Source organism: Hyperolius riggenbachi, chromosome 8, assembly GCF_040937935.1.
Source record: "Hyperolius riggenbachi isolate aHypRig1 chromosome 8, aHypRig1.pri, whole genome shotgun sequence".
NCBI classification, from domain to species: Eukaryota; Metazoa; Chordata; class Amphibia; order Anura; family Hyperoliidae; genus Hyperolius; species Hyperolius riggenbachi.
In genome coordinates, this window is record NC_090653.1 from 70,731,967 (window position 1) to 70,757,930 (window position 25,964).

The following is a 25,964-nucleotide window of genomic DNA, read 5'->3' on the forward strand; positions in this document are numbered from 1 at the left end:
GGGAGGTCGATGCACATGGAAGAGGGAGGTTGCTGCGCATGGAAGAGGGAGGTTGCTGCACATGGAAGAGGGAGGTTGCTGCACATGGAAGAGGGCGGTTGATGCACGTGGAAGAGGGAGGTTGATGCACGTGGAAGAGGGAGGTTGATGCACGTGGAAGAAGGAGGTTGATGCACATGGAAGAGGGATGCACATGGAAGGGGGAGGTTTTTGCACATGGAAGAGGGAGGTTGATGCGCATGGAAGAGAGAGGCTGTTGTACATGGAAGATGCTAGATATTGCATATGGAAGAGGGAGGTTGCTTCACATGGAAGAGGGAGGTCCACTGCACACCAGGGATCACTGTATGGGGGAGGGGGGGTCACTGGACTCCAGAGATTACTGTATAAGAGACACTAGACACAAGGGATTACACTATGTGAGGGTGAAGGGGAACCACTGGACACCAGGAAACTGGAAGAGGGAGGTTGATGCACATGGAAGAGGGAGGTTGATGCACATGGAAGCTAGAGGTTTTTGCACATGGAAGAGGGAGGTTGATGCGCATGGAAGAGGGAGGCTGTTGTACATGGAAGATGCTAGATATTGCATATGGAAGAGGGAGGTTGCTTCACATGGAAGAGGGAGGTCCACTGCACACCAGGGATCACTGTATGGGGGAGGGGGGGTCACTGGACTCCAGAGATTACTGTATAAGAGACACTAGACACAAGGGATTACACTATGTGAGGGTGAAGGGGAACCACTGGACACGAGGGAACTGGAAGAGGGAGGTTGATGCACATGGAAGAGGGAGGTTGATGCACATGGAAGAGGGAGGTTGATGCGCATGGAAGAGGGAGGTTTTTGCACATGGAAGAGGGAGGTTGCTGCACATGGAAGAGGAGGGTTGATGCACATGGAAGAGGGAGGTTGCTGCACATGGAAGAGGGAGGTTGATGCACATGGAAGAGGGAGGTTGCTGCACATGGAAGAGGGAGGATGCTGCACATGGAAGAGGGAAGTTGATGCACATGGAAGAGGGGGGTTGCTGCACATGGAAGAGGGAGGTTGATGCGCATGGAAGAGGGAGGTTGATGCACATGGAAGAGGAGGGTTGATGCACATGGAAGAGGGAGGTTGCTGCACATGGAAGAGGGAGGTTGATGCACATGGAAGAAGGAGGTTGATGCACATGGAAGAGGAGGGTTGATGCACATGGAAGAGGGAGGTTGCTGCACATGGAAGAGGGAGGTTGATGCACATGGAAGAGGGAGGTTGATGCACATGGAAGAGGAGGGTTGATGCACATGGAAGAGGGAGGTTGCTGCACATGGAAGAGGGAGGTTGATGCACATGGAAGAGGGGGGTTGCTGCACATGGAAGAGGAGGGTTGATGCACATGGAAGAGGAGGGTTGATGCACATGGAAGAGGAGGGTTGATGCACATGGAAGAGGGAGGTTGATGCGCATGGAAGAGGGAGGTTGATGCGCATGGAAGAGGGAGGTCGATGCACATGGAAGAGGGAGGTCGATGCACATGGAAGAGGGAGGTTGCTGCGCATGGAAGAGGGAGGTTGCTGCACATAGAAGAGGGAGGTTGCTGCACATGGAAGAGGGCGGTTGATGCACGTGGAAGAGGGAGGTTGATGCACGTGGAAGAGGGAGGTTGATGCACGTGGAAGAGGGAGGTTGATGCACGTGGAAGAGGGAGGTTGATGCACATGGAAGAGGGATGCACATGGAAGGGGGAGGTTTTTGCACATGGAAGAGGGAGGTTGATGCGCATGGAAGAGAGAGGCTGTTGTACATGGAAGATGCTAGATATTGCATATGGAAGAGGGAGGTTGCTTCACATGGAAGAGGGAGGTCCACTGCACACCAGGGATCACTGTATGGGGGAGGGGGGGTCACTGGACTCCAGAGATTACTGTATAAGACACACTAGACACAAGGGATTACACTATGTGAGGGTGAAGGGGAACCACTGGACACCAGGAAACTGGAAGAGGGAGGTTGATGCACATGGAAGAGGGAGGTTGATGCACATGGAAGCTAGAGGTTTTTGCACATGGAAGAGGGAGGTTGATGCACATGGAAGAGGGAGGTTGATGCGCATGGAAGAGGGAGGTTTTTGCACATGGAAGAGGGAGGTTGCTGCACATGGAAGAGGAGGGTTGATGCACATGGAAGAGGGAGGTTGCTGCACATGGAAGAGGGAGGTTGATGCACATGGAAGAGGGAGGTTGATGCACATGGAAGAGGGAGGATGCTGCACATGGAAGGGGGAGGTTGATGCACATGGAAGAGGGGGGTTGCTGCACATGGAAGAGGGAGGTTGATGCGCATGGAAGAGGGAGGTTGATGCACATGGAAGAGGAGGGTTGATGCACATGGAAGAGGGAGGTTGCTGCACATGGAAGAGGGAGGTTGATGCACATGGAAGAGGAGGGTTGATGCACATGGAAGAGGGAGGTTGCTGCACATGGAAGAGGGAGGTTGATGCACATGGAAGAGGAGGGTTGATGCACATGGAAGAGGGAGGTTGCTGCACATGGAAGAGGGAGGTTGATGCACATGGAAGAGGGGGGTTGCTGCACATGGAAGAGGAGGGTTGATGCACATGGAAGAGGAGGGTTGATGCACATGGAAGAGGGAGGTTGATGCACATGGAAGAGGGAGGTTGATGCGCATGGAAGAGGGAGGTTGATGCGCATGGAAGAGGGAGGTCGATGCACATGGAAGAGGGAGGTCGATGCACATGGAAGAGGGAGGTTGCTGCGCATGGAAGAGGGAGGTTGCTGCACATGGAAGAGGGAGGTTTTTTCACATGGAAGAGGGAGGTTGATGCACATGGAAGAGGGAGGTTGATGCGCATGGAAGAGGGAGGTTTTTGCACATGGAAGAGGGAGGTTGCTGCACATGGAAGAGGAGGGTTGATGCACATGGAAGAGGGAGGTTGCTGCACATGGAAGAGGGAGGTTGCTGCACATAGAAGAGGGAGGTTGCTGCACATGGAAGAGGGCGGTTGATGCACGTGGAAGAGGGAGGTTGATGCACGTGGAAGAGGGAGGTTGATGCACGTGGAAGAGGGAGGTTGATGCACGTGGAAGAGGGAGGTTGATGCACATGGAAGAGGGATGCACATGGAAGGGGGAGGTTTTTGCACATGGAAGAGGGAGGTTGATGCGCATGGAAGAGAGAGGCTGTTGTACATGGAAGATGCTAGATATTGCATCTGGAAGAGGGAGGTTGCTTCACATGGAAGAGGGAGGTCCACTGCACACCAGGGATCACTGTATGGGGGAGGGGGGGTCACTGGACTCCAGAGATTACTGTATAAGAGACACTAGACACAAGGGATTACACTATGTGAGGGTGAAGGGGAACCACTGGACACCAGGAAACTGGAAGAGGGAGGTTGATGCACATGGAAGAGGGAGGTTGATGCACATGGAAGCTAGAGGTTTTTGCACATGGAAGAGGGAGGTTGATGCACATGGAAGAGGGAGGTTGATGCGCATGGAAGAGGGAGGTTTTTGCACATGGAAGAGGGAGGTTGCTGCACATGGAAGAGGAGGGTTGATGCACATGGAAGAGGGAGGTTGCTGCACATGGAAGAGGGAGGTTGATGCACATGGAAGAGGGAGGTTGATGCACATGGAAGAGGGAGGATGCTGCACATGGAAGGGGGAGGTTGATGCACATGGAAGAGGGGGGTTGCTGCACATGGAAGAGGGAGGTTGATGCGCATGGAAGAGGGAGGTTGATGCACATGGAAGAGGAGGGTTGATGCACATGGAAGAGGGAGGTTGCTGCACATGGAAGAGGGAGGTTGATGCACATGGAAGAAGGAGGTTGATGCACATGGAAGAGGAGGGTTGATGCACATGGAAGAGGGAGGTTGCTGCACATGGAAGAGGGAGGTTGATGCACATGGAAGAGGAGGGTTGATGCACATGGAAGAGGGAGGTTGCTGCACATGGAAGAGGGAGGTTGATGCACATGGAAGAGGGGGGTTGCTGCACATGGAAGAGGAGGGTTGATGCACATGGAAGAGGAGGGTTGATGCACATGGAAGAGGGAGGTTGATGCACATGGAAGAGGGAGGTTGATGCGCATGGAAGAGGGAGGTTGATGCGCATGGAAGAGGGAGGTCGATGCACATGGAAGAGGGAGGTCGATGCACATGGAAGAGGGAGGTTGCTGCGCATGGAAGAGGGAGGTTGCTGCACATGGAAGAGGGAGGTTGCTGCACATGGAAGAGGGTGGTTGATGCACGTGGAAGAGGGAGGTTGATGCACATGGAAGAGGGAGGTTGATGCACGTGGAAGAGGGAGGTTGATGCACGTGGAAGAGGGAGGTTGATGCACATGGAAGAGGGATGCACATGGAAGGGGGAGGTTTTTGCACATGGAAGAGGGAGGTTGATGCGCATGGAAGAGAGAGGCTGTTGTACATGGAAGATGCTAGATATTGCATATGGAAGAGGGAGGTTGCTTCACATGGAAGAGGGAAGTCCACTGCACACCAGGGATCACTGTATGGGGGAGGGGGGGGTCACTGGACTCCAGAGATTACTGTATAAGAGACACTAGACACAAGGGATTACACTATGTGAGGGTGAAGGGGAACCACTGGACACGAGGGAACTGGAAGAGGGAGGTTGATGCACATGGAAGAGGGAGGTTGATGCACATGGAAGAGGGAGGTTGATGCGCATGGAAGAGGGAGGTTTTTGCACATGGAAGAGGGAGGTTGCTGCACATGGAAGAGGAGGGTTGCTGCACATGGAAGAGGGAGGTTGCTGCACATGGAAGAGGGAGGTTGATGCACATGGAAGAGGGAGGTTGCTGCACATGGAAGAGGGAGGTTGCTGCACATGGAAGAGGGAGGTTGCTGCACATGGAAGAGGAGGGTTGATGCACATGGAAGAGGGAGGTTGATGCGCATGGAAGAGGGAGGTTGATGCGCATGGAAGAGGGAGGTTGATGCGCATGGAAGAGGGAGGTTGATGCGCATGGAAGAGGGAGGTTGATGCGCATGGAAGAGGGAGGTTGATGCGCATGGAAGAGGGAGGTTGCTGCACATGGAAGAGGGAGGTTGCTGCACATGGAAGAGGGAGGTTGCTGCACATGGAAGAGGGAGGTTGCTGCACATGGAAGAGGGAGGTTGCTGCACATGGAAGAGGGAGGTTGCTGCACATGGAAGAGGGAGGTTGCTGCACATGGAAGAGGGAGGTTGCTGCACATGGAAGAGGGAGGTTGATGCACATGGAAGAGGGAGGTTGATGCACATGGAAGAGGGATGCACATGGAAGGGGGAGGTTTTTGCACATGGAAGAGGGAGGTTGATGCGCATGGAAGAGAGAGGCTGTTGTACATGGAAGATGCTAGATATTGCATATGGAAGAGGGAGGTTGCTTCACATGGAAGAGGGAGGTCCACTGCACACCAGGGATCACTGTATGGGGGAGGGGGGGTCACTGGACTCCAGAGATTACTGTATAAGAGACACTAGACACAAGGGATTACACTATGTGAGGGTGAAGGGGAACCACTGGACACCAGGAAACTGGAAGAGGGAGGTTGATGCACATGGAAGAGGGAGGTTGATGCACATGGAAGAGGGAGGTTTTTGCACATGGAAGAGGGAGGTTGATGCGCATGGAAGAGGGAGGCTGTTGTACATGGAAGATGCTAGATATTGCATATGGAAGAGGGAGGTTGCTTCACATGGAAGAGGGAGGTCCACTGCACACCAGGGATCACTGTATGGGGGAGGGGGGTCACTGGACTCCAAAGATTACTGTATAGGAGACACTAGACACAAGGGATTACACTATGTGAGGGTGAAGGGGAACCACTGGACACCAGGGAACTGTACAGGGGAGGGGGTGACTAGACATCAGGTAACTGTATGGGGAGGATGGGGCGCACCACATGTAAAGGCATATCCTAGTGCCCCCTTTTCCTGGCTCCAAAAGTTGGGACATGGGAGGTATGCTGTATAAACTAGGCCTTATGCTGAAAAGGCTGTTTATTGCGGAAGCAACTCCAAGACGTCAAGAATCAGCTCAGATAAACGGTTATAGCAAATGGCCAGGGAATATACATTAGTACAGAACATAGAGAGACAGACCAGGATGAGTTCTATAAGTGTAGATAAGAGGCAAGAGATTGTCATGCAGGCAAGGGATGGCACAGGGTAGAACAGGGAAGTTACTTGAGGCAATCTTGTGCAAACTATGATATCTGCTCCCTGTTTGGTACACAGAAATGGCTGGTCCCCAGAATAAATTATTAAGCCTTGCCAAGTAATATAACAGCCAGAATGATAGTGTTGTCTCTCGTCACGAGTCAAGCTGTGGTGCTGTACAGTTATGTAACCTGGTTAGGAGTGACCATACATGTGTTAGAAGTGATTGATCCTGCAGGTACAATTTCTACAGCATTCAGTACCTTGTGTCACTATGTTGCCTTGCAGCCAGGATGTACGATATAAGATCCATGCATACATCAAAAAAAGGGCGTCTGGAAATTTGGGTGCTCAGAAAAGTTGACCATAAAATATTGGTAAATTTACTGATATTCCACTCAGAGTGCAAATGATGATCTTAAAATATCGGTAAGAAATACTGATATTTTACTAAAGCTAACTATAACCCTATACTCACAATGAACCCTCCCTCTATCAATGCCCAACCTTAACCACCTCCCCCCACGGCTATCATTAAACCTCCAGTCAGCTGGAGTCCAATCAATAAGATGAGATTGGAGGTGTGGATTACAGCTGCCCTGCCCTATAAAAAAAACACACACCAGTTTTGGGTTTGCTTTTCCCAAGAAGCATTGCCTGATGTGAATGATGCCTCGCACAAAAGAGCTCTTTCGGAAGACCTACGATTAAGAATTGTTGACTTGCTTGAAGCTGGAAAGGGTTATAAAAGCATCTCCAAAAGCCTTGCAGTTCATCAGTCCACGGTAAGACAAATTGTCAATAAATGCAGAAAGTTCAGTACTGCTGTTACTCTCCCTAGGAGTGGCCATCCTGTAAAGAAGACTGCAAGAGCCCAGCGCAGAATGTTCAATAAAGTGGAGAAGGATCCTAGTGTCAGCTAAAGACGTACAAAAGTTTCTGGCATATGCTAACATCCATGTTAGTGAATCTACGATAAGTAAAACACTAAAGAATGGAGTTCATGGGAGGATACCACAGAGGAAGCCACTGCACACTGGCAAAATATTTTGTGGACAAATGAAACTAAAGTTGAGTTGTTTGGAAGAACTATGTGAGGACAAAAAGAGACACAGCAAATCAACATCAAAACCTCATCCCAGCTGTGAAGTATGGTGGTGGGGCATCATGGTTTGGGGCTGCTTTGCTGTGTTAAAGCCTGGCCGGATTGCTATCATCGATGGAAAAATGAATTCAAAAGTTTATCAAAACATTTTGCAGGAGAACTTAAGGCCATCTGTCCACCAGCTGAAGCTCAGCAAAGGATGGGTGTTGCAACAGGACAACAACCCAAAGCGTAGAAGTAAATCAACAACAGAATGGCTTAAAGGACAACCAAGGTGACATGTGACATGATGAGATGGGCATTTGTATGTACAGTACCAAGCACATAAATGACTATACTGTGTTCCTTTTTTTCTTTCTACGGCTGAAAAAGTTAAAAATCAGGTATTGAAGTAACAGTTTCTGTCTGGGTTGGGACTGGGTAAAGTATAGCATAACCCTCACTGATAAGGAATTACAGACGCTTTCCTGTCAGTAAATGGATTCTGAGATCAGGAAAGAAATAAAAAGGGTCAATAGTTCATAGATTTTAGCTCTGGCATGCTTCAATGAAGGTGTCACTGAGCAGAGACAATGAAACAGTAACAACTTAAAAACTAGATTTAAATATAAAATAAAACTGTGGGATATCTAAAGTCATTTTTAGGAGAAGGTGGATGATTTATTTTGACATGTGACCTCTTATCACTTCAAATCCTGTGCCCTGCTGATTTTTATTGCCCAAGGCCATGGCTTTTTTGGCTTTCCCAGAAATCCAGCCCTGCTTTTATTCGATCCCTCCCTCTGTATTTTTAGCTTGGCCAAGCCTACATCATATGAGCTGTCAGTGCTGCAGGCAATCTTTGTGCAGTAATGTTCACAAATGATTGTGCTAGATAGTCAAAACGTAGTATCTGTAGAGGGCTTTAAAGTGGATCTGAGATAAACTTTTACTCATTGCATAATTGTGTTCCTTTCATATAGTTTATAGGGCCTTCCTCAAGCCAAATACTTTTTTTTTTTTTTTAATACTCTAATTCCCTATAAAATAAACAAGCCTCGCCCACAGCTTCTCCAGAGTGCCTTGGCAATCTCAGATCCATGTAGCAAGGGAGCTCAGCTTAGCCATAGCTTATGGGAGCTCATTCTGGACAGGAGGAGGAGGAGGTTATTAGCCAGAGATTTCGGAGGCAGAGGGGAGGAGAGAGGAGGAGACGGGAGTGAAGTTTTCACAGGCTGAGGGCTGGAGATACAGATCAGCTTGCCTGTGTGTAATGTGACAAACAGAACATGGCCGCTCTCGTCCCACAGGAATACATAATCATAAACTGTTGAAGCTGTTTGTAGCTAGATATGCTGTGTAAACTATCTAAGCTTTAGATAAGATATATAGACGAGTTACTTGTTATAGTTAGGTTTTCATCTCGGATCTGCTTTAAAGATGAATGGTGATTTTTTTCCAGCCACCTATTATCTGACATCTTTACATGGCTTTGCTGAAGGAGACCAAGATATTCACAAGGCAGAAAAGCCAAGTCTTCAGTGTTCAGTCATGCAGACAGATATTACAACATGGGATCCGGATTTATTTCACTCAGAAACAGCTATAACAATGCAAGAGGTGCTATAAACAGGATAGAATTACCCAGTAGGTTCCTGGTCCTCAGTCTATGCACACATCATACAGCAGTATAGTGTGACACTACATCTTGCTGACTGTGAGACCAGCTCTGCACTGGTCTGGTGACATTGGGGGATGGGGGCATTTGCACAACAAGAAGGGCAGAGAGAGTAGAATGGTAAAGCTGTACAAAAGTGTGTGAATGTCAAGAAGAGGGCTGCTGCACATGAGGGTCTCCATGTACAGAATGGGGCTGAGCAGGAGTGAGAGCTGCCTGACTCGGGGAAGATGCAGCAACCTTATGTACACAAAAGGGTGGTGGGGTGGCGGATAACTGCATATAAAAGGGTACAGTTGACTACAAAAAGTTTGGCCTGGGTGGACTATGGCAAAAATTACCTACACTTTCCATCACATTCCGTCACAAAGAACAAAGCTACATGTGCTTAAATGTTGGACTAAACAGGTGGCTTTTCAATCTGGAATTACATGCTTCCAGGGATGGAGCTCTCCTGATTGAGTTTGGTACAGAGTTCCATGGGGTAGGAGCAACATGACAGAAGGATCTGTGTCCAAAGGTCTGTGTCCAAATACTTAAATAAATAAAAGGTTTTGAAGTGGACTTTGGGAATGACCAAATTAATAGATCTTGCCTTGTGCAAGGATCTGAAAGCAGGGGCCTGGACAGCAGGGGCGCCTCTAGCCATTTTGTCACTCCAGGCAAAAAAACCTGTGGCGCCCAAATGGCGTTCCTTCATGAAAAAAATCGTAATGCGGCAGCGTTTCTCCAGGAGATAACTGTAACGCGGCAATGTTTCACCAGAAAATAATTGTAATGCGGCAGCGTTCCACCAGAAATTACACTTATTGTGGGAGCGTTCCACCATAAAATACATGTAAGAAAGAAACTACATGTAAGGAAGAAGGCACACAGGGGGACATAGGTAGGCACAGGGGGACAGAAGTAGGCACGACGGTCAGAAAAAGTCACTATAGGGGACAGAAGGAGATACAAGGGGACAGAAGAAGATGCACAGGGGGACAGAATAAGGCATAATGGGAGACAAAAGGAGGCACAAAGGGGGGCAGAATGAGACACAAAGGAGAACAGCTGAAGGCACAGGAAGACAGAAGTAGGTACACAGAGGGGCAGCAGGAAGTACAGTGGGACAGAAGAAGGCATGAGGGCCAGAAGGAGGCACACAGGGGGGCAGAAGGAGGCACAAAGTGGGGCAGAAGGAGGCACAAAGTGGGGCAGGCAGCGGCACAATGGGGACAGATTGAGGCACAATGGGGACAGATTGAGGTACAAAGGGGACAAAAGGATGCACAGGAGGAAAGGAGGCACAGGGGGACAGAAAGAGGCACAAAGGGGACAGAAAGAGGCACAAAGGGGACAGAAAAAAGCACAAAGGGGGGCAGAAGGAAGCACAGGGAGACAATAGGAGGCACAAAGGGGGACAGAAGTATGCACAAAGGGGACAGAAAGAAGCACAACATGGGGAGAGAAGACAGCAGAGGGTGATGTAAGGAGGCACAGGGAGACAGAAGGAGGCAGAGGGGGACAGAAAGAGCCACTGGAAGACAGGAGAAGGCACAAAGGGACACAGAAGGAGGCACAGGAGGACAGAGGAAGGTGCAAGGGATAGAGGTGGCACACGGGGACTGAAGAGGCCCATGGAGACAGAAGGAGGCACAAAGGTAGACAGACAGAAGGCACCAAGGGAGACAGAAGGAGGCACAGGAGGACAGAACGAGGCAGAGTGGGACTGAAGGAGGAACAGGGGGTGGAGGTAGCTCAGGGGGACACATAAAGGCAAAGGGTACATGAGGAGGCACAGGAGGACAGAAGGAGGCACAGAAGGAGGCAGAGGTGGCACAGGGGGGACTAAAGGAGGCACATGGAGACAGTAGAAGGCACAAAGGGAGACACAAGGACAAACAGGGGTTCAGACATGACACAAGGGACTCAAGGAGGCAAAGGAGACAGAAGGAGGCACAAAAGGGACAGAAGGAGGCACAAAAGGGACAGAAGGAGGCATAAAGGGGGAAAGAAGGATGCACAAGGCACAGAGGTGGCAGCTTCCTGCAACTTACGCTAAGTAGATGAAGCAGAAGCAAGTAATAGAACACCCATGGTGCCACAGAGCCCCTAGTGGCCAGACCGCAAATTGCCTTCCAATCGGTTTCAGCACACAGACCATGCAAGCTGTGGTCGCGATCAGCGGGCAGAAACCGACAGAATTTAGGCAGCAGCCTGACCAGAAGGGAGCCTGTGAGGTACGGTAGTTACAACTTACACACTAGTTCAGGGTATAACTGCCACCACTTCTGCTTTCCTGGGCCAGAAGCACCCAGTGACTAGCTATTTCTAGTCCTGCAAATAAAACGGTTAAACACACTCTATTCTGTCTAGCTAACAACAATACAATAGTAGCGTCTCTCCAGAAGTCTGGGTTCAGTTTCTGTGTATAGCTGAATAATAGGGTATCTGAATAATAAAGGACGTTTGAACGTTGTTTATTAAATATGCAATATGAATAATTAATCTATACAGAAAATAATTAAAATCAACAATTATTGAGACATGAGATAACACAGTATGAAAAAAAGGGAGAAAAAACTGATACTTAAAGTTTATGGAGAGATGTCCTTTTGAGGGAAAATCATAAAGTCCTTGGTTTCAATTTCAGCAAAATTCTTTTGTTTCAGATCAGAGCAAAGTCCAAACAAGATGGCCGCTAGCCATGTGTCCTCTGGCTGGCAGCAGACAGACTCTCATACAGATGGAAGAAGCTGGTTTGGGGGCGTGGCAACCCTCTGAATTACCCACCAATGACAGTTCATTCCCTCTGAGAGATTTTAGGCTTAAACTTATAAAATGCCGTAACTCATAAACGATACATGTCATATTTAGGTGGATAACAGATTCATACTTGTGGAAAATACAGATTAATATGATTTTAGATGTGACTTGGGTAGCTTCTCAGGTTCCTGAGAAGATTCATACCGCAATAACTGGATGATATATTGCCATGAATTTTATATCCGGAAGTTGGGCAAACTTTAACGAATAAGACTATATGAATTTCATAGCTGTGCGATATACGGTCTCCATATAATTGGTAAGAAACCATACATCACATGCATTTATATCTGTCCTTATCGGTGCCGCCCCGGCTGCTTTCTCATGGCCCCCCTGGGAAGCCAGCTTCCTGGCTCTTTTCATGGAGCCATTTGGCTGTGGGGGGAATGAGCTGGTCCCTGCAGGGAATCTGGCCACGTGCAACATTCCTGAGGGGTGAGGGTAATGCTTTGCTCACAGGGGGACAGATCTCTGGTTTAAAAAAAAACACAAAGAAGTCATTTTCTGATCGCTTGCACGACTGGCAAATCTGACCAAGAAATCGGAAAAATCGACGGCGAATCTTCCAGATTCGCCTACATTCCTCCCGGCTTTTACAGCGATTCTCTCAGCTAAAACCAAACCTCCCATCTGTTCCTAGTCAGAGGGAGATTACACATCACATCTCGGTTAACGATTTGTGTCGCAAACCGACCGCGATTGCGTCTTGGCCGACTGGGCGTCTCCTGGCGTCACACATGGGGTGGGGCTTAGTTTGGGGGTTGGGCTTGATTTGGGGGTAGGGTTTAATCCAGAAAAATGGCGCCCCCCAGGACCAATGACACTCCAGGCAATGGCCTGTACTGCCTATGCCTAGAGGCGCCCCTGCTGGACAGCTAAGGGAAGGCCAACATGATGGAGTTTTGCTGCCAAGTGCAAAAGGGGTTTAGGCCGGCATGGGTTAATGTGTCTGCTTCATAGGGATTGGTTATAATGTTTAGTCTGAGGTAAGGAAGTGCAGGCAGAGGGGTTGCAATTAGTATATTGTCAATAGCTAAGGAGACAGGACTGAGCCCTGGGGCACAGCATATTTTACTGGCACGGGGCTGTTGGACAAGAAGAAACACAAGTATACGGCTAATGGAATTGAATGCTTCAAGTATAATTATTTTAGCCACCCTCCCCACACGTGGGTGGATCCGGAGGTTACAGCGCTAGCAGTTTTAATTGACTGTAAAACTAGGGGATTTACTGCCCTCAAGACCAACAGTGTGAACTAAAGGCTCGTACACACGTCCAAGCTGTACGACATGGCCGACCCCACGACAAACCTCGCATAGAGGCGAGGAAGAGGCTCGAGGAGGAGGGGAAGGGGCGTTTTGCAAGAATTCATCTCCTGCAAGGGACGCCCCTTCCCCTAGTAATCTACCGACAATCTGTTGGTAATTTCTGTGATTTCCTATTGTTGTGACTTAGATGACATTTTATGACCAATTTGTGCAGAAATACATATAATTCCAAAGGGTTCACATACTTTTTATTGCTACTGAATTTGGGGCATCCTTAAGCCCCCTTTAGGCTGCTTGGTCCCTCTTCGTCCTCTTCCGCCTCCTGGATCCTTCGCAATTCAGTCCACTAATTCTGTCAGTCGCAGGTGCAGTCCGCGATTGGGAGCGTTAGTACTGCGCAGCATAGCGCGAACGGTCAGGCAATGTATACACAATATGCGCCGACTGACAGGATTACCGGACTGAATTACGGAGGATCCAGGAGGCAGGGGAGGACGGAGGGGGAGCAGCTTAAAGGGGGCTGGAGGAAGCCCCAAGTACGGATAAAACTTTTATTTTCTTTCATCTCAGGTACGCTTTAAGCTTAAATAATTCAACAGCTTACCTGACAACTCCAGAGATGACAGAAGCAGGGCCAGATACATCAGAATGGATACATTATGATTATGAAATATTGCTTATCACTGTTGGCAACAGCACAAAAAGCTTGATGTAATCTTTTATAAATGTAAGAAACAATACGCACACATTGTTAGACCAAAATCAATCATTTAACTGATTTTCTACACAATACAATTAAAGGGACAAAGGTATTGAACCACTTGGTGATATCGTACAGTAGTAATGTGGATGTATGGATCATTTAGAAGCAAAGCGGACAAAAGTTGACTGGAACATTCTTTTTAGCTGTCCATAATCTACACCACTAAGGTACTGTTTATTAGGATTCAATACTGTAGAATGAATGGATAGACTTTATACTTGGGGCCTGTCAGTCACAGACGGGCAGTTCGCTTGGCTGTTAAATAGACATTAGTAACCCATTATCAGTTTTCGCAGTGCCTGAGGTAAAGCAGTAGACACCATTCTCGCAAGGATACGTAAGGTAGCCATACTTCTCCCAACTTGACAATTTGATTCGATAATTATCAAATCGGATGAAAATCAGTGCTGTCAAGAGCATGCAACCAATTTCGGGCAGAAATTGGTCGTATGTATCGATCCGACATGCTGCAAGATTTCGGCCGTCGTCTATCAGGTGCGCAGCGGTAACGGCAAGTGATATTAGGATGAGTAATGACACAGCGAAACCCCCCGCACTGTTCCCCCAGTGTATAAATGTGCCCCCTGTGTGCGCATTTATATATTACCTGCCCTGTGTTGCCCACCGTGCCAGCGTGTATAGCTAACAGAAGAGTGGGGGATTCCGAAGACGGATGGGCACCGCATGGTGGGGTGATCCAGGACAGGTAATGTATAAATGCACACATGGGGGGCAGATTTGCACACTGGGTGGGCAGCGACAAGGTGGAGGCCAAAGCCTGAGAGATTTCGTGCTGAAATCGGTCAGGAATCGGCCTGTGGTGTATAGGCAGCAAGCAGATGTTTCTCTAATCAGATTTGATCAGAGAGATTTGCCTCTTGGTCTAATCTACCCATCATCTCCAGCTGTATGGGCACCTTTATCTGTTTGCCTGGGTTTCCTCTGGTTGTTCAAGTTCCCTCAACAAAATGGTTCGCCCCAAAACCGGGGCATACCACTATGCCTCTTTGAGGAACAATTAGTGACCGTGGAAGAAGTCAGAGCTACATAAATAAACAATAATATCTGGCAGAAGGCAGGAGATGCGCTGCGAGGTACAGTTCATCCACAATAGACATTGCAATCCATGAGTAAAACTTCAACCAGTAGGGAAAAATCCAGAAATCCAAGCAATTATTTTGAGTTTCTTGCACCTGTTGGCTATCTGGCACTGACACAAGAGGTTATTTACAAAAAACAAAACAAATAGTATTAAAAAAATGCCGCAGTTTTCAAGCAGGTGGCGAGTGAAATGATTTGCTTCCATGTATTGTGTCAGTGGCTTGAGTTACTTTTGCACCTGGACCAGCTTTACCGAGTCCTCGAAGAAGACAGTATTTAAATTTCACAGAGTGTAACAAGTATTTTGCAGACAGTGAAGATTATGTATTTAAACAGCATGCGTAGGCGGTACTTTGGCATCTTTGACGCATACCATTGAAAAGAGGAAATGTTCCCCGAGGGTCCCAAACAGACGTAACTATACTCATTAACCTGGGGGACATTATGTAGGCTGAATTCCTGGAGATGCTAAGGAGTAGTAGTATCCCAGCACCTGGCCAATTTTTCTCCCAGATCAGTTTGCATGCAGATGTAAACTTGACTAAAGATGGCCACACACCATACATTTTGTTCAATTCAAGAATAGCAATCAATCAATTTTTCTGAATGACCATTGTACCACACACACACGTGTTTAATTTTTCCTCAAATATGATAAAAATGATTGGAAACTGAGAAAATTGCTTGGGTGTATATAATGATAAATTAACCCTCTACCACACACCATTCAATTTTCTTAAAAATTGATCAGAAAAATCCATCACTCCCGATCGACTTTTATCAAATAAAAATGGGAAATCTGATTTTTCAGGAAATTATTTTTTTTTAAATCAAACTGCTGTAAAATCTGAACATTTTATTGTATTGTGTGTGGCCACCTTTACAGACATGAAATCATTCATCTCATCGCTATAAGTGGTTTCTACATGCCTGTTCTCTCCAGTAGAGGTGGGGAGGAGTAGAGGACCTCTGGTTGATGCATTTTCCCGCAAACTAAAAATTGCTGGAAAATGCAGCCCTATTGGTGGCTAATCCTCCTAGCGGGGAGAATTGGAATGATGGGGGTGGCATGTCCCATAAAAGGGCTTAGAAACAGTTGAAACCCTTGGGGCAGGAGCCAGGAGGCATACTGTGCAGATGAATACAATTACAGTTGTTCTGCAGCCACAGGTGTACTTTACAGTAGGTGCATAATTGATTCCTGTACACAAATGCTACAATATGGAGCATCTGATACAAGCTGCCAATACAAAAGCATTCTCAGCTGCAAAGAGTCAGTTCAAGTCAAACTGCAGTGTATTGGGCATGGCATAGAAAGACAATGGGTCAGGACACCGTATGGAGAATAGAGCAGCAGCAGGTAATTGAAACCAGGTGAGAAAGGACTAGTATGGGAGGGCTAGCAAGAGCCACAGATAGTTGAATAGGCTGGCTGATGGCCCTCCCCTAGAGTGCTGGTCTGGATAAGAGGGTTGCATTGTGAAACAGCAGGCAAGGAATAGGTATGCATAGTGTGACTAGGGTCCATGGCAGTTTCTAGGCTAAACGTCTCCCGAGGTGAGGGTGTCAAAATTGCCCCTCCCACCCCCCCCTCCCCCCGGGCTCGAGAACATTATTTGCAATGTATTTAGCACCCCAGTATAGGTAAGCTAGGTGTAGGTGCCTCAGTACAGGTTAGCCAGGTATAGGTGCCCCCTGTGTAGGTAGCCATGGATAGATGCCCCCAGTAAAGGTTAGCTAGGCATTGGTACCCCTGGACAAGTTAGCCAGGTATAGTGCCCCCAGTATAGGTTAGCCAGGTATAGTTGCCCCAATATAGTTAGCCAGGTATACAGTCAGGTCCATAAACATTGGGACAGACACAATTCTAACATTTTTGGCTCTATACAAAACCACAATGGATTTGAAATGAAACAAACTCAATGTGCTTTAACTGCAGACTGTCAGCTCAGTTTTAATTTGAGGGTATTAACATCCAAATCCGGTGAACGGTGTAGGAATTACAAGTTTGCATATGTGCCTCCCACTTGTTAAGGTAGCAAACGTAATGGGACAGAATAATAATCATAAATCAAACTTTCACTTTTTAATACTTGGTTGCAAATCCTTTGCAGTCAATTACAGCCTGAAGTCTGGAATGCATAGACATCACCAGAAAATGGGTTTCATCCCTGGTGATGCTCTGCCAGGCGCTGCTGCAACTGTCTTCAGTTCCTGCTTGTTCTTTTCGTTATTTTCCCTTCAGTGTTGTCTTCAGCAAGTGAAATGCATGCTCAGTCGGATTCAGGTCAGGCGATTGACTTGGCCATTGCATAACATTACCTACCTCTCAGAAGCTCACCATTTTCTTATAACAAAGATCCCTTCCAATTCTGACAAAATCTTGTCAGAACTGAAAGGCTCAGTCCGATTTCACACTGCATATTGGTGGTAGCGGTGCGGTCCGGGGACCGAACCGCCAAAAACAGGCCTTCGGGAATCACTGTGTTAATACGCAGTAACCATCGTCTGGCAGCAGGCCATACAGGAAGTGACGTTTTTTAGTGCTCACTTCCTGTGACCGAATCGATTACATGTGCGGAAGTTTTTATGACAAAATACATGTGCAACGCCGAAAACTTGTGACAGTCTTTTAAAAAAACACACCATAGACTTACAAGGCTTCTGGTCCATCGCACGGTAACATAGGTGTGCACTCATGTTAGGGTACTTCCGGCGCAGTGCACTGCAGCCAATGTGAACTACCCCATAGACTTTCAGTGCCCTAGCAATAGTCTGCGGTAAAATTCCAGCACCGCATTGCGCAAGTGTGAAGGGCCCTTTTCCACTATATCAGTTGCTGTCAGTTATAACTGAAAGGGGAACTGAAGTGCAAGGTAATGTCCTGTTTCCCTATGGCACAAGCGTTATAACTGGTTAACGGAGTGCTGCCCGGGAAGCTCTAACATGGTCATCGCCATTTTTAAAACTGAGGATGGAGATTTTCATCCATCACAGTGGACAAACAGGACGTGGGAGAGGAGGAAGGGAGTCAAAAGTAGACTAAGTGGGAGGTAAGTATGACATGTGTATGTTTATGTTATTATGCGTTTACTATTATTTTTCAGTTAAGGTTTGCTTTAAGGGGAAGCTTTACTTACCTGAGGCTTCTTTAACCCCCTAGCACTCTATCTGGTCCCTCAGTGCAGTTCCGCTGCCCTCCAGCGTGCCACTAGCTCCTCCGAAAGATCCTCGACCATAGCTGTGGTCGCAGGCATCTGTGCATGCATGGGCGCGTCTCTCAATCACACTCCTGTCACCAGGAGCATCCTGCACTTGCATAGGTTAAATCTTTGTGAACTGTGCAAGCGCAGAATGCTCCCAGTCAAGGGAGTGTGATCAAGGGAGGCGAGCGGCCGAGCTTATGCATGTGCAGAAGCCTGCTACCGCAGCTATGGTCGGGGATCTTTCGGACGAGCTAGTGGCGCACTGGAGGGCAACAGGACTGCAGTGCGGGGCTGATAAAATGCTAGGGGCTGAAAGAAGCCCCAGGTAAGTAAAGCTTAAAGAGAATCTGTATAAAAAAATTCCCCTGGGGGTACTCACCTCGGGAGGGTGAAGCCTCTGGATCCTATCGAGGCTTCCTCCGTCCTCCTCCATCCCACGGTGGTCTCTGTCTGCCCCTCGGAAGGCACAGCCGACAATTTATCAGGCTGTGCAATATTTGCCTTTCCTGGCTCCAGCGAGTGGCGCTGTTGCGGCTCTCCACTTGGATATAGCCGATCCCAGTCGGGGCCACTCTACTGCGCAGGGGCAGGAGACTTGTGCCTGCGCAGTAGAGCGGATCTGACTGGGATCGGCTAGTTCTGCCTATTGAGGAGTTGAGAGCAGATACTGCACCTGCACTGGAGCTGGGAAGGTAAATATTTACATCCCTGCTGTTCAGGAACCTGTATCTCTCTCACCGTGGGATGGAGGAGGATGGGGGAAGCCTCAATAGGATCCAGAGACTTCCCCCTCCTGAGTTGAGTACCTACCAGGGGCGTTTTTTCTTAATACAGATCCTCTTTAAAAAGAATTTGCAAGAAAAAAAGTACCCCCATGGGGTATTAACCTCGGGAGGGGGGGAAGCCTCCGGATCCTAATGAGGCTTCCCACGCCGTCCTCTGTCCCACGGGGGTCTCGCTGCAGCCCTCCGAACAGCCGGCGACAGAGCCGACTGTAGCTTCAATATTTACCTTTGCTGGCTCCAGCGGGGGCGCTGTGGCTGCTTTCGGCACGGAAATAGACGGAAATACCCGATCTCCGTCGGGTCCGCTCTACTGCGCAGGCGCCGGAAACTTGCGCCTGCGCAGTAGAGCAGACGTGACGGCGATCGGGTATTTCCGCCTACTTCGGAACCGACAGCCGTCAGAGCACCTGCGCAGGAGCCGGGAAGGTAAATATTACGTCACCGCTGCACGGAGGGCTGCAGCGAGACCCCTGACGGATGGAGGACGGCGTGGGAAGCCTCATTAGGATCCGGAGGCTTCCCCCACCCGAGGTGAGTACCCCCCAGGGGACGTTTTGTCGTTACAGTTCCTCTTTAATGCAAAACCACGCTATTTATCCAACACAAACACCAGTTCTGATACTACTAGAACTTGAAAGCGTTCCAGCACAGAAGTGAAACTGGAAAATGAACGCTATTTATCCTGTTTACCACTCTTTGAACCCATATACTGTCCTTTACCTGTAAATATCTATGCTGTCTCATCATACTATCTGTGTCTGCTAAGCAACTACCAAGTCAAATTCCTTTCAGGTGCAAACTTATTTGGCCAAATAAAAATGATTGTAATTCTTACCCGAGGTCTCTTCCACTCGATCCCTCTCGTCTCCGGAGACCAGGGTCCTAACTGGTTGTGCCCCAGTGATTTTGGGTCCGCTGGGAAATAAGGGTCTTCAAATAAGCGCTTCTGCCGCAGGCATTCCGTATGCAGTGTGTTGTAGTCCTGCCCCAGGTAAGGGGTGACCTTTCTCTTGGGAATTTGGGAGATGTCATCTTTCACTAATCGCACTGTAATACCAGTCGGGGCCATAGTGACCAAACTGAGATGACTTGTGTTGTGGCTTCAGGTATACATGTGCTGCAGGAGGATGGGAGTGGCCAGCTGATAAAAGGCTGATCGAATTACCATAGTTCCCCTGCTGTGTTATATCACCCAGAGGCTGAATACTGCCTATTGACTGACAAGACAACAACGATTGGACTTTCATATATGATATGAGGTTTAGAGCTTTGAAATTCTAATCAGCCAAGCCATATGACTCAATGATTTTGCAATCCATTACTTTGATTATAAAACAACTACTGGTACCTATTCACTGTACAAAAAGTATTGTGAGAAAATGGAACTAAAGTGAAAATATCAATATATGTATCTACAAAGCACAAAACAATTGGTCTCCAAAGACTTGTTAATACAATTGCGCTAATTAAACAGTATGTTAGGAATAGCTACCTTTGTTTAAAAACTAAATTAGGAAGATATACTACTTTCAGGGCCGGTTTAAGAGGCCCTGTGGCAAACCGCAGTGTTGCAACCCCCCCCCCCCCCCCACCACCACCACCATTACCCCTTTGCTCCCAGGGGCCCTGCAAGTATAATAGCAGCCATAATTACCTATTAGTCACGGCGGGTGAGCGGACGGGCAGCGGCTGAGTGGCAGGGAGGCAGCGTGTCTCAGAGTGCAGCCGCTGCCCATCCGCTCACCTCCGGGACTAATAGGTAAATGTGGCTGCTATTATACTTGCAGGGCCACGGGGAGCAGTGTGAGCAGGGGGAACAGGCAGAATGCACCAGGGTCAGCGCTGCGGGGCCTCAGAAGAGGTCGGGGCCCCAGGGCAATTTTGCCCTCTGCCTCTATGGTAGCGCCGGCCCTGACTACTTTAACTATAAAAGCTCCAGATACAGTAAATAGGTTAGCTATAGTGGGTGGCTATACATCTATAGATTTGGCGGCTGATCGATAATTATCAAATCGGATGAAAAATCGGTGCTGCCAAAGGCATGCCTGATCAATTTTGGCCCAACATTGGTCGAATGTATCGATTAGACATGCTGCAAGGTGTCGGGTCAACATGCTCGATCGTGCGCAATGGTAATGGCGTGCGATAATCAAACGACGAATGTGATGTAAAGTCCCGGACGGGTGCCCCAAGTTGGGCGCCGGCAACTACGTGGGGCGTGAACGCAGAAAAGGAGGAGTGCGGACACAGCAGTGGGTGGCGTGACAGGTAAAGTGTTAAAGGGACTCTGAGCAGTCCCCTAAAATCAAAAATTTCACTTACCTTGGGCCTCCTCCAGCCCACCGGTGGCCGCGAGGTCCCCCAGTGTCATCCTGGCTCCTGCCCGTATCCGTCCGGCGGCTGCCGTTACCGGCGACACCCGGGCCGGCTCTTCCTGGTCTTTGACGCCGCTCGTCATCACGCTGGCCGCTATGCGTCATCACGGCGGCCGGCGTGACAGTCCTGCGCATGCGCGATTAAACCGCCAATGCGCAGGACTATGATGCCGAGCGGCGTCAAAGACCAGGAAGAGCAAGGCCGGGACCAGGAAGAGCCGGGCCGACACCTGCCCCGGGTGTCGCCGGTAAACGGAGCCACCGGAGGGATACGGACAGTAGCCAGGATGACACCGGGGGACCTCGCGGCCACCGATGGGCCGGAGGAGGCCCAAGGTAAGTGAAAGTTTTGATTTTAGGGGACTGTTCAGAGTCCCTTTAATGCAGGGGCACTGAGATGGTAAAGGCGGCATCACAAAGCAGATTGCAGAAAGATTTCATGCTAAAGTCGTCAGGAATCGGCCAGCAGTTTATTGCGGCCAACAGATCACTCTGATCAGATTCAATCAGAGAGAGTACAATCCAGTGGTCCTGGTTGGGCACTCCATCTAATGTTGTTAGGGTGCTTGATACTGCGGCATAGGCAATGCCCCTCAATCATCAGCAATACAATGTATCAGCACACCAATAGTTCAATGAAGCATGCTCATTTACTGTTAATTCACGTGTTTGGCAGTCAGTGACACGCTGCATGCAGTATGTTGCGATGCCGCACGCCGCTAAACTGCAACACACCCACTACACTGTGACTGCCGCTGTAGGAGGTGCAAGTGTACGTTGCAGTGTGACAAGTAAAGTAACCATTATGCCTCAACTCACCACTATGAACATAGCCTAAAGGTGCTCATACAGCTACCTATTTTGGCGGCTGATCGACCAATAGACAGACCTTTCTCTGATTGAGCAGCAATCCAATGTATCAGCACACCAATAGTTCAATTAAGCATGCTCCTTTATTGAGCCATGTGTTTCCACAGAAAATTAGCCGACAATTGTTTCGGGGGCCAGGCAGGGTCCCCCTTCATCAAGGCGTGTGGTTACAAACATTAGTATTAGCCTCCAAAATAGGTAGCTGTATGAGCACCTTTAGGCTATGTTCATAGTGGTGAGTTGAGGCATAATGGTTACTTTACTTGTCACACTGCAACGTACACTTGCACCTCCTACAGCGGCGGTCACAGTGTAGCGGGTGAGTTGCAGTTTAGCGGCGTGCGGCATCGCAACATACTGCATGCAGCGTGTCACTGACTGCCAAACACATGAATTAACAGTAACAGTGAAGCTTTTCATGGACTCTATGCTTCACTGTATCCAATGCAACGCATGGATAACACGCAGCACCACTTTCCCGAACCATTGTATTGCGTTCCTGCCAATGTGAACAGGTGGCCATGCACGGGTTGATTTTTTCCGTTGATCTCCGGCCAATTCGATCATTTGATCAAATTTGCTAGTAATCGATCTCCCAACATACTGGCCAAATCGGGCGAATGATTTCAGATGATTTGGTCAATAGCACTGGACAGAAGAGGTCGATCATTTGGCAGTGGGTCCGGAGCGGTGGCAGATCGACAGCCCATAGCATCTATTAGATCTCTAATAGAGCTCATGCTGAAATCTATTAATAATCTATGTGCGGGGTGTGTGGAAGTCTTCTGCATGACCAAGCATCCGTCAGGACATGAAACGGCTGTTGGCCAATCAAGACTGAATGAGCGTATGCACAGATTTTTGTCACATTTCATGTTTTTTTTATTGTCTAATCTACCGTACAATATTTTAGAAAGTGTGGCAAGTGACAAACTCCATGCATTCCTAGCTGGGATTCAAAATGATGTCCCAGTGTTGCAAGGTGAGAATGCTATCCACTACCCCACTGTTCTGCCCATTTACCTTTGAAGTAAAGGTGGCCACACATGATACAATAAAATGATCCAATTTTATGACAATTTGATAAAAACCATTAGATTTTCCAAAAAATTCGAAAGCTTTTTTTTTTATTCGAGCAAGAAATCCGATCAGATTTCCCGTTTTTATCGGGTGTGCTGGATTTTTCTGATCAATTTTTATGAAAATTGAACAGTGTGAGGTAGATTGTCAATTTCCTTATATATACTTCCAAGCAATTAGTTTTCAATCATTTTTTTCATAATTGGTCAGATTTTTTCAACTGACTGTTACAATCAGTCAGAAAATCCGATTCTTGAATTGAAAAGATATTTTAAAAATTGTACGGTGTGTGGCCACCTTTAGGTCTCATTCACACCTAAAATCGAAAATGCAAACGCAAGCATTTTGCTTTTTTGAGGTCCCCCCCCGGCGCTCCACTGCGCGCTGTTTTTCTGGTAAAAGCACTATTCTAAGTGCTTCCCCAGAGCGGTTTTGTACGCAAGTCTGACGCAAGTCAGGAAGTGAGCTCTTTGACCCGGAAAAGAATAAATACAATATATTTATTCTTAAAAACGCTAACGCAATCACTGCACAAAGCAATTTTGTGAGCGTTTTGAATTTTTCCTATACCTTCCATTGAGGCAAAATTGCCTCAAAAAATGGCACAGGCACCGCTTTGCTGAGCGGATCGCAAACAAACCGCTCAGCTGTGAACTCTCAGAGGGAATCATTGCACAAGCATTTTTAGGGCGATTTTGAAAATCGGCTGCGCTTTAAAAAAAAGGGCAAAAATGCCCTAAGTGTGAACGAGCCCTTACAGGGAACTTTTCCCCTTACTTGATGTATTACTACAGAAGCTGCTGTAGCAGAGTGAAAAATCTTGTTGTATGGGGAAGAGAGGGGGTAATTGTGAAGGGCGAGGTGAGGCAGGCAACAATGCACTTAGGGAAAACCTGTATTCTCAGCCAAAATGGTCACAGGCTGCTACCTTGGACCAAGTTGTAACGATTGGTGTCAGCAACACAGAATATCTGATTATTGGTGATCTGCAGTATCACCAATAATACAGACGCTATACCTGATTATGTGGTGACCTGCAGAATCACCAATAATACTAGTATAGCTAGACACCAGACAACCAATGTGGAATAGTGTTTTGGTGCAACAGTAATGAAAAGAGGAGATCTCCCGAGAAGCGGGAGATTCAGACAATACTGCAGCCAAGAATCCCCTGAGGGGCAGGGAATTCAGACTGCACTGCAGCCAGTGGCACCTGAGGAGCAGGAACCACTGTCTGTACCGCAAGGTTAGCCACCTGAGGAGCAGGTGATAGAAGACCACACTACAGCCAAGGATCCCCTGAGGAGCAGGGGAATCAGACTGTACTGCAGCCAGCGGACACCTGAGGAGCAGGGACCACTGACTGTGCTGCGAGGATGATTACCTGAGGAGCAGGTGATTGCAGATGAACTATCAGCCAGGGATCCACTGAGGAGCAGGGGATTCAGACTGTACTGCAGCCAGTGGACACCTGAGGAGCAGGGACCACCGACTGAGCTAAAAGGATAATTACCCGAGAAGTTGGTGATTAAGACTCTACTGCAGTTAGCAGACACTTGAGGAGGAAGTGTTGCAAACTGTACTTGCAAGACTGATCACCTAGAAAGTAGGTGCCAGCTCTAGCAATTCCTCACTAGTGGCTAACCCACTAGTGGGAAGAGGAAGGTCAGACAAGCAGGATCAGTAACACACTGACAGATAAGGTACAAAGACAGAAGGCTGATTCAGAGTGAGGTACAGGCAGTGTCGGCAGCGGTAATCAGATAGGCAGAGGTACCGAATCAGCAAACAGGAGATTAGTCAGGAAAGCAGAGGGTCATAACAGATAATAGTAGCAATATAGCAATATCCTAGTCTAGGTGTGAAGTCCTTGGTTTCAACGCCTGGGATCTAAACTAAAGCATAGAACACAAATAACAATACAATTAGTACTTTAAGCTATCAACAGAAACTGGCTAAGTGTGAATTCCCAGCTCCGGCTGGTTCTAACACACTGTAGGATCTGACTAAGGTCTGTGCGCTAGCACATTAGCGTTTGCAACAGCAGACAACCAGCAACTGACAGGCTGGTCCCATATATACTCAAAGCGCTCCATAACCCCCCCCCAGCCACTCAGCCAATCCGGAGCACAGCTGGAGTCAGCTGACCGGCTGATCAGCTGACTCCCCTTCTACTTGCATAAAGGTCCTGTCGTCTGGTGCGCGCACGCATAGCTCTCAATTTATGTGCACTAGAAGGACCAGGCAAAGCAACAGCATTTAGCTGCGCGGCAGAGGCCGCCGGCCGACACGCGGAGATAGCCACCATTCCGCTTGGCCATGCGGCGGTATCTCCGCTATCCTTTACACAAGTATAGTATAGTGTGTCTAGGCACCTTAAAGAAAACCTGTTAAACTGTTAAACTGTAACATCGCCTACTTGAGCCATAGGGAGACATGGACATTACCTGGCACATCAGTTGTCCTCTCAGCTATAACTGACAGCAACTGATATATTTCCATTCTGACAAAATGTTGTCAGAACTGGAAGGGATCGTTGTCAAAAGAAAATGGTGAGCTTCTGAGAGGAACTGATGGCAAGGTAACTATGTAATGTTCATTTGAAGTTACATCATGTGTTTATTTTAAATAATTTCACTCAGTTCAGGTTCCCTTTAAGCAGTTAAACGCATAAACTTTTACCTACCTGCGTACACTATTAATTGCATAAAATAACATGCATAATGTGTAATACAAAATATTGCTGCGGTGTGAATCAACCTTTGTGA

At 48.0% G+C, this 25,964-nt stretch overlaps 1 protein-coding gene across 11 annotated transcripts in view; it reads right to left on the minus strand.

The window, feature by feature from the left end:
* LOC137528903 (calpain-1 catalytic subunit-like) overlaps positions 1-25,964 on the minus strand; it is a 266,591-nt gene that overhangs the window by 82,886 nt on the left and 157,741 nt on the right. For 2 of the 11 annotated variants that reach the window (XM_068250656.1, XM_068250655.1), the window contains one exon: positions 13,621-13,699. The exons of 8 other annotated variants lie outside the window; for them this stretch is intronic. Coding sequence is in view for 1 of the 3 variants with exons in the window: in XM_068250652.1 (XP_068106753.1) it covers positions 19,707-19,940 (234 nt within the window). In the remaining 2 variants the exon portion in view is untranslated. Of the gene's footprint in view, positions 1-13,620; positions 13,700-19,706; positions 19,981-25,964 lie in introns of those variants that run through there. One more of the 11 variants, XM_068250652.1, reaches the window with a different exon arrangement.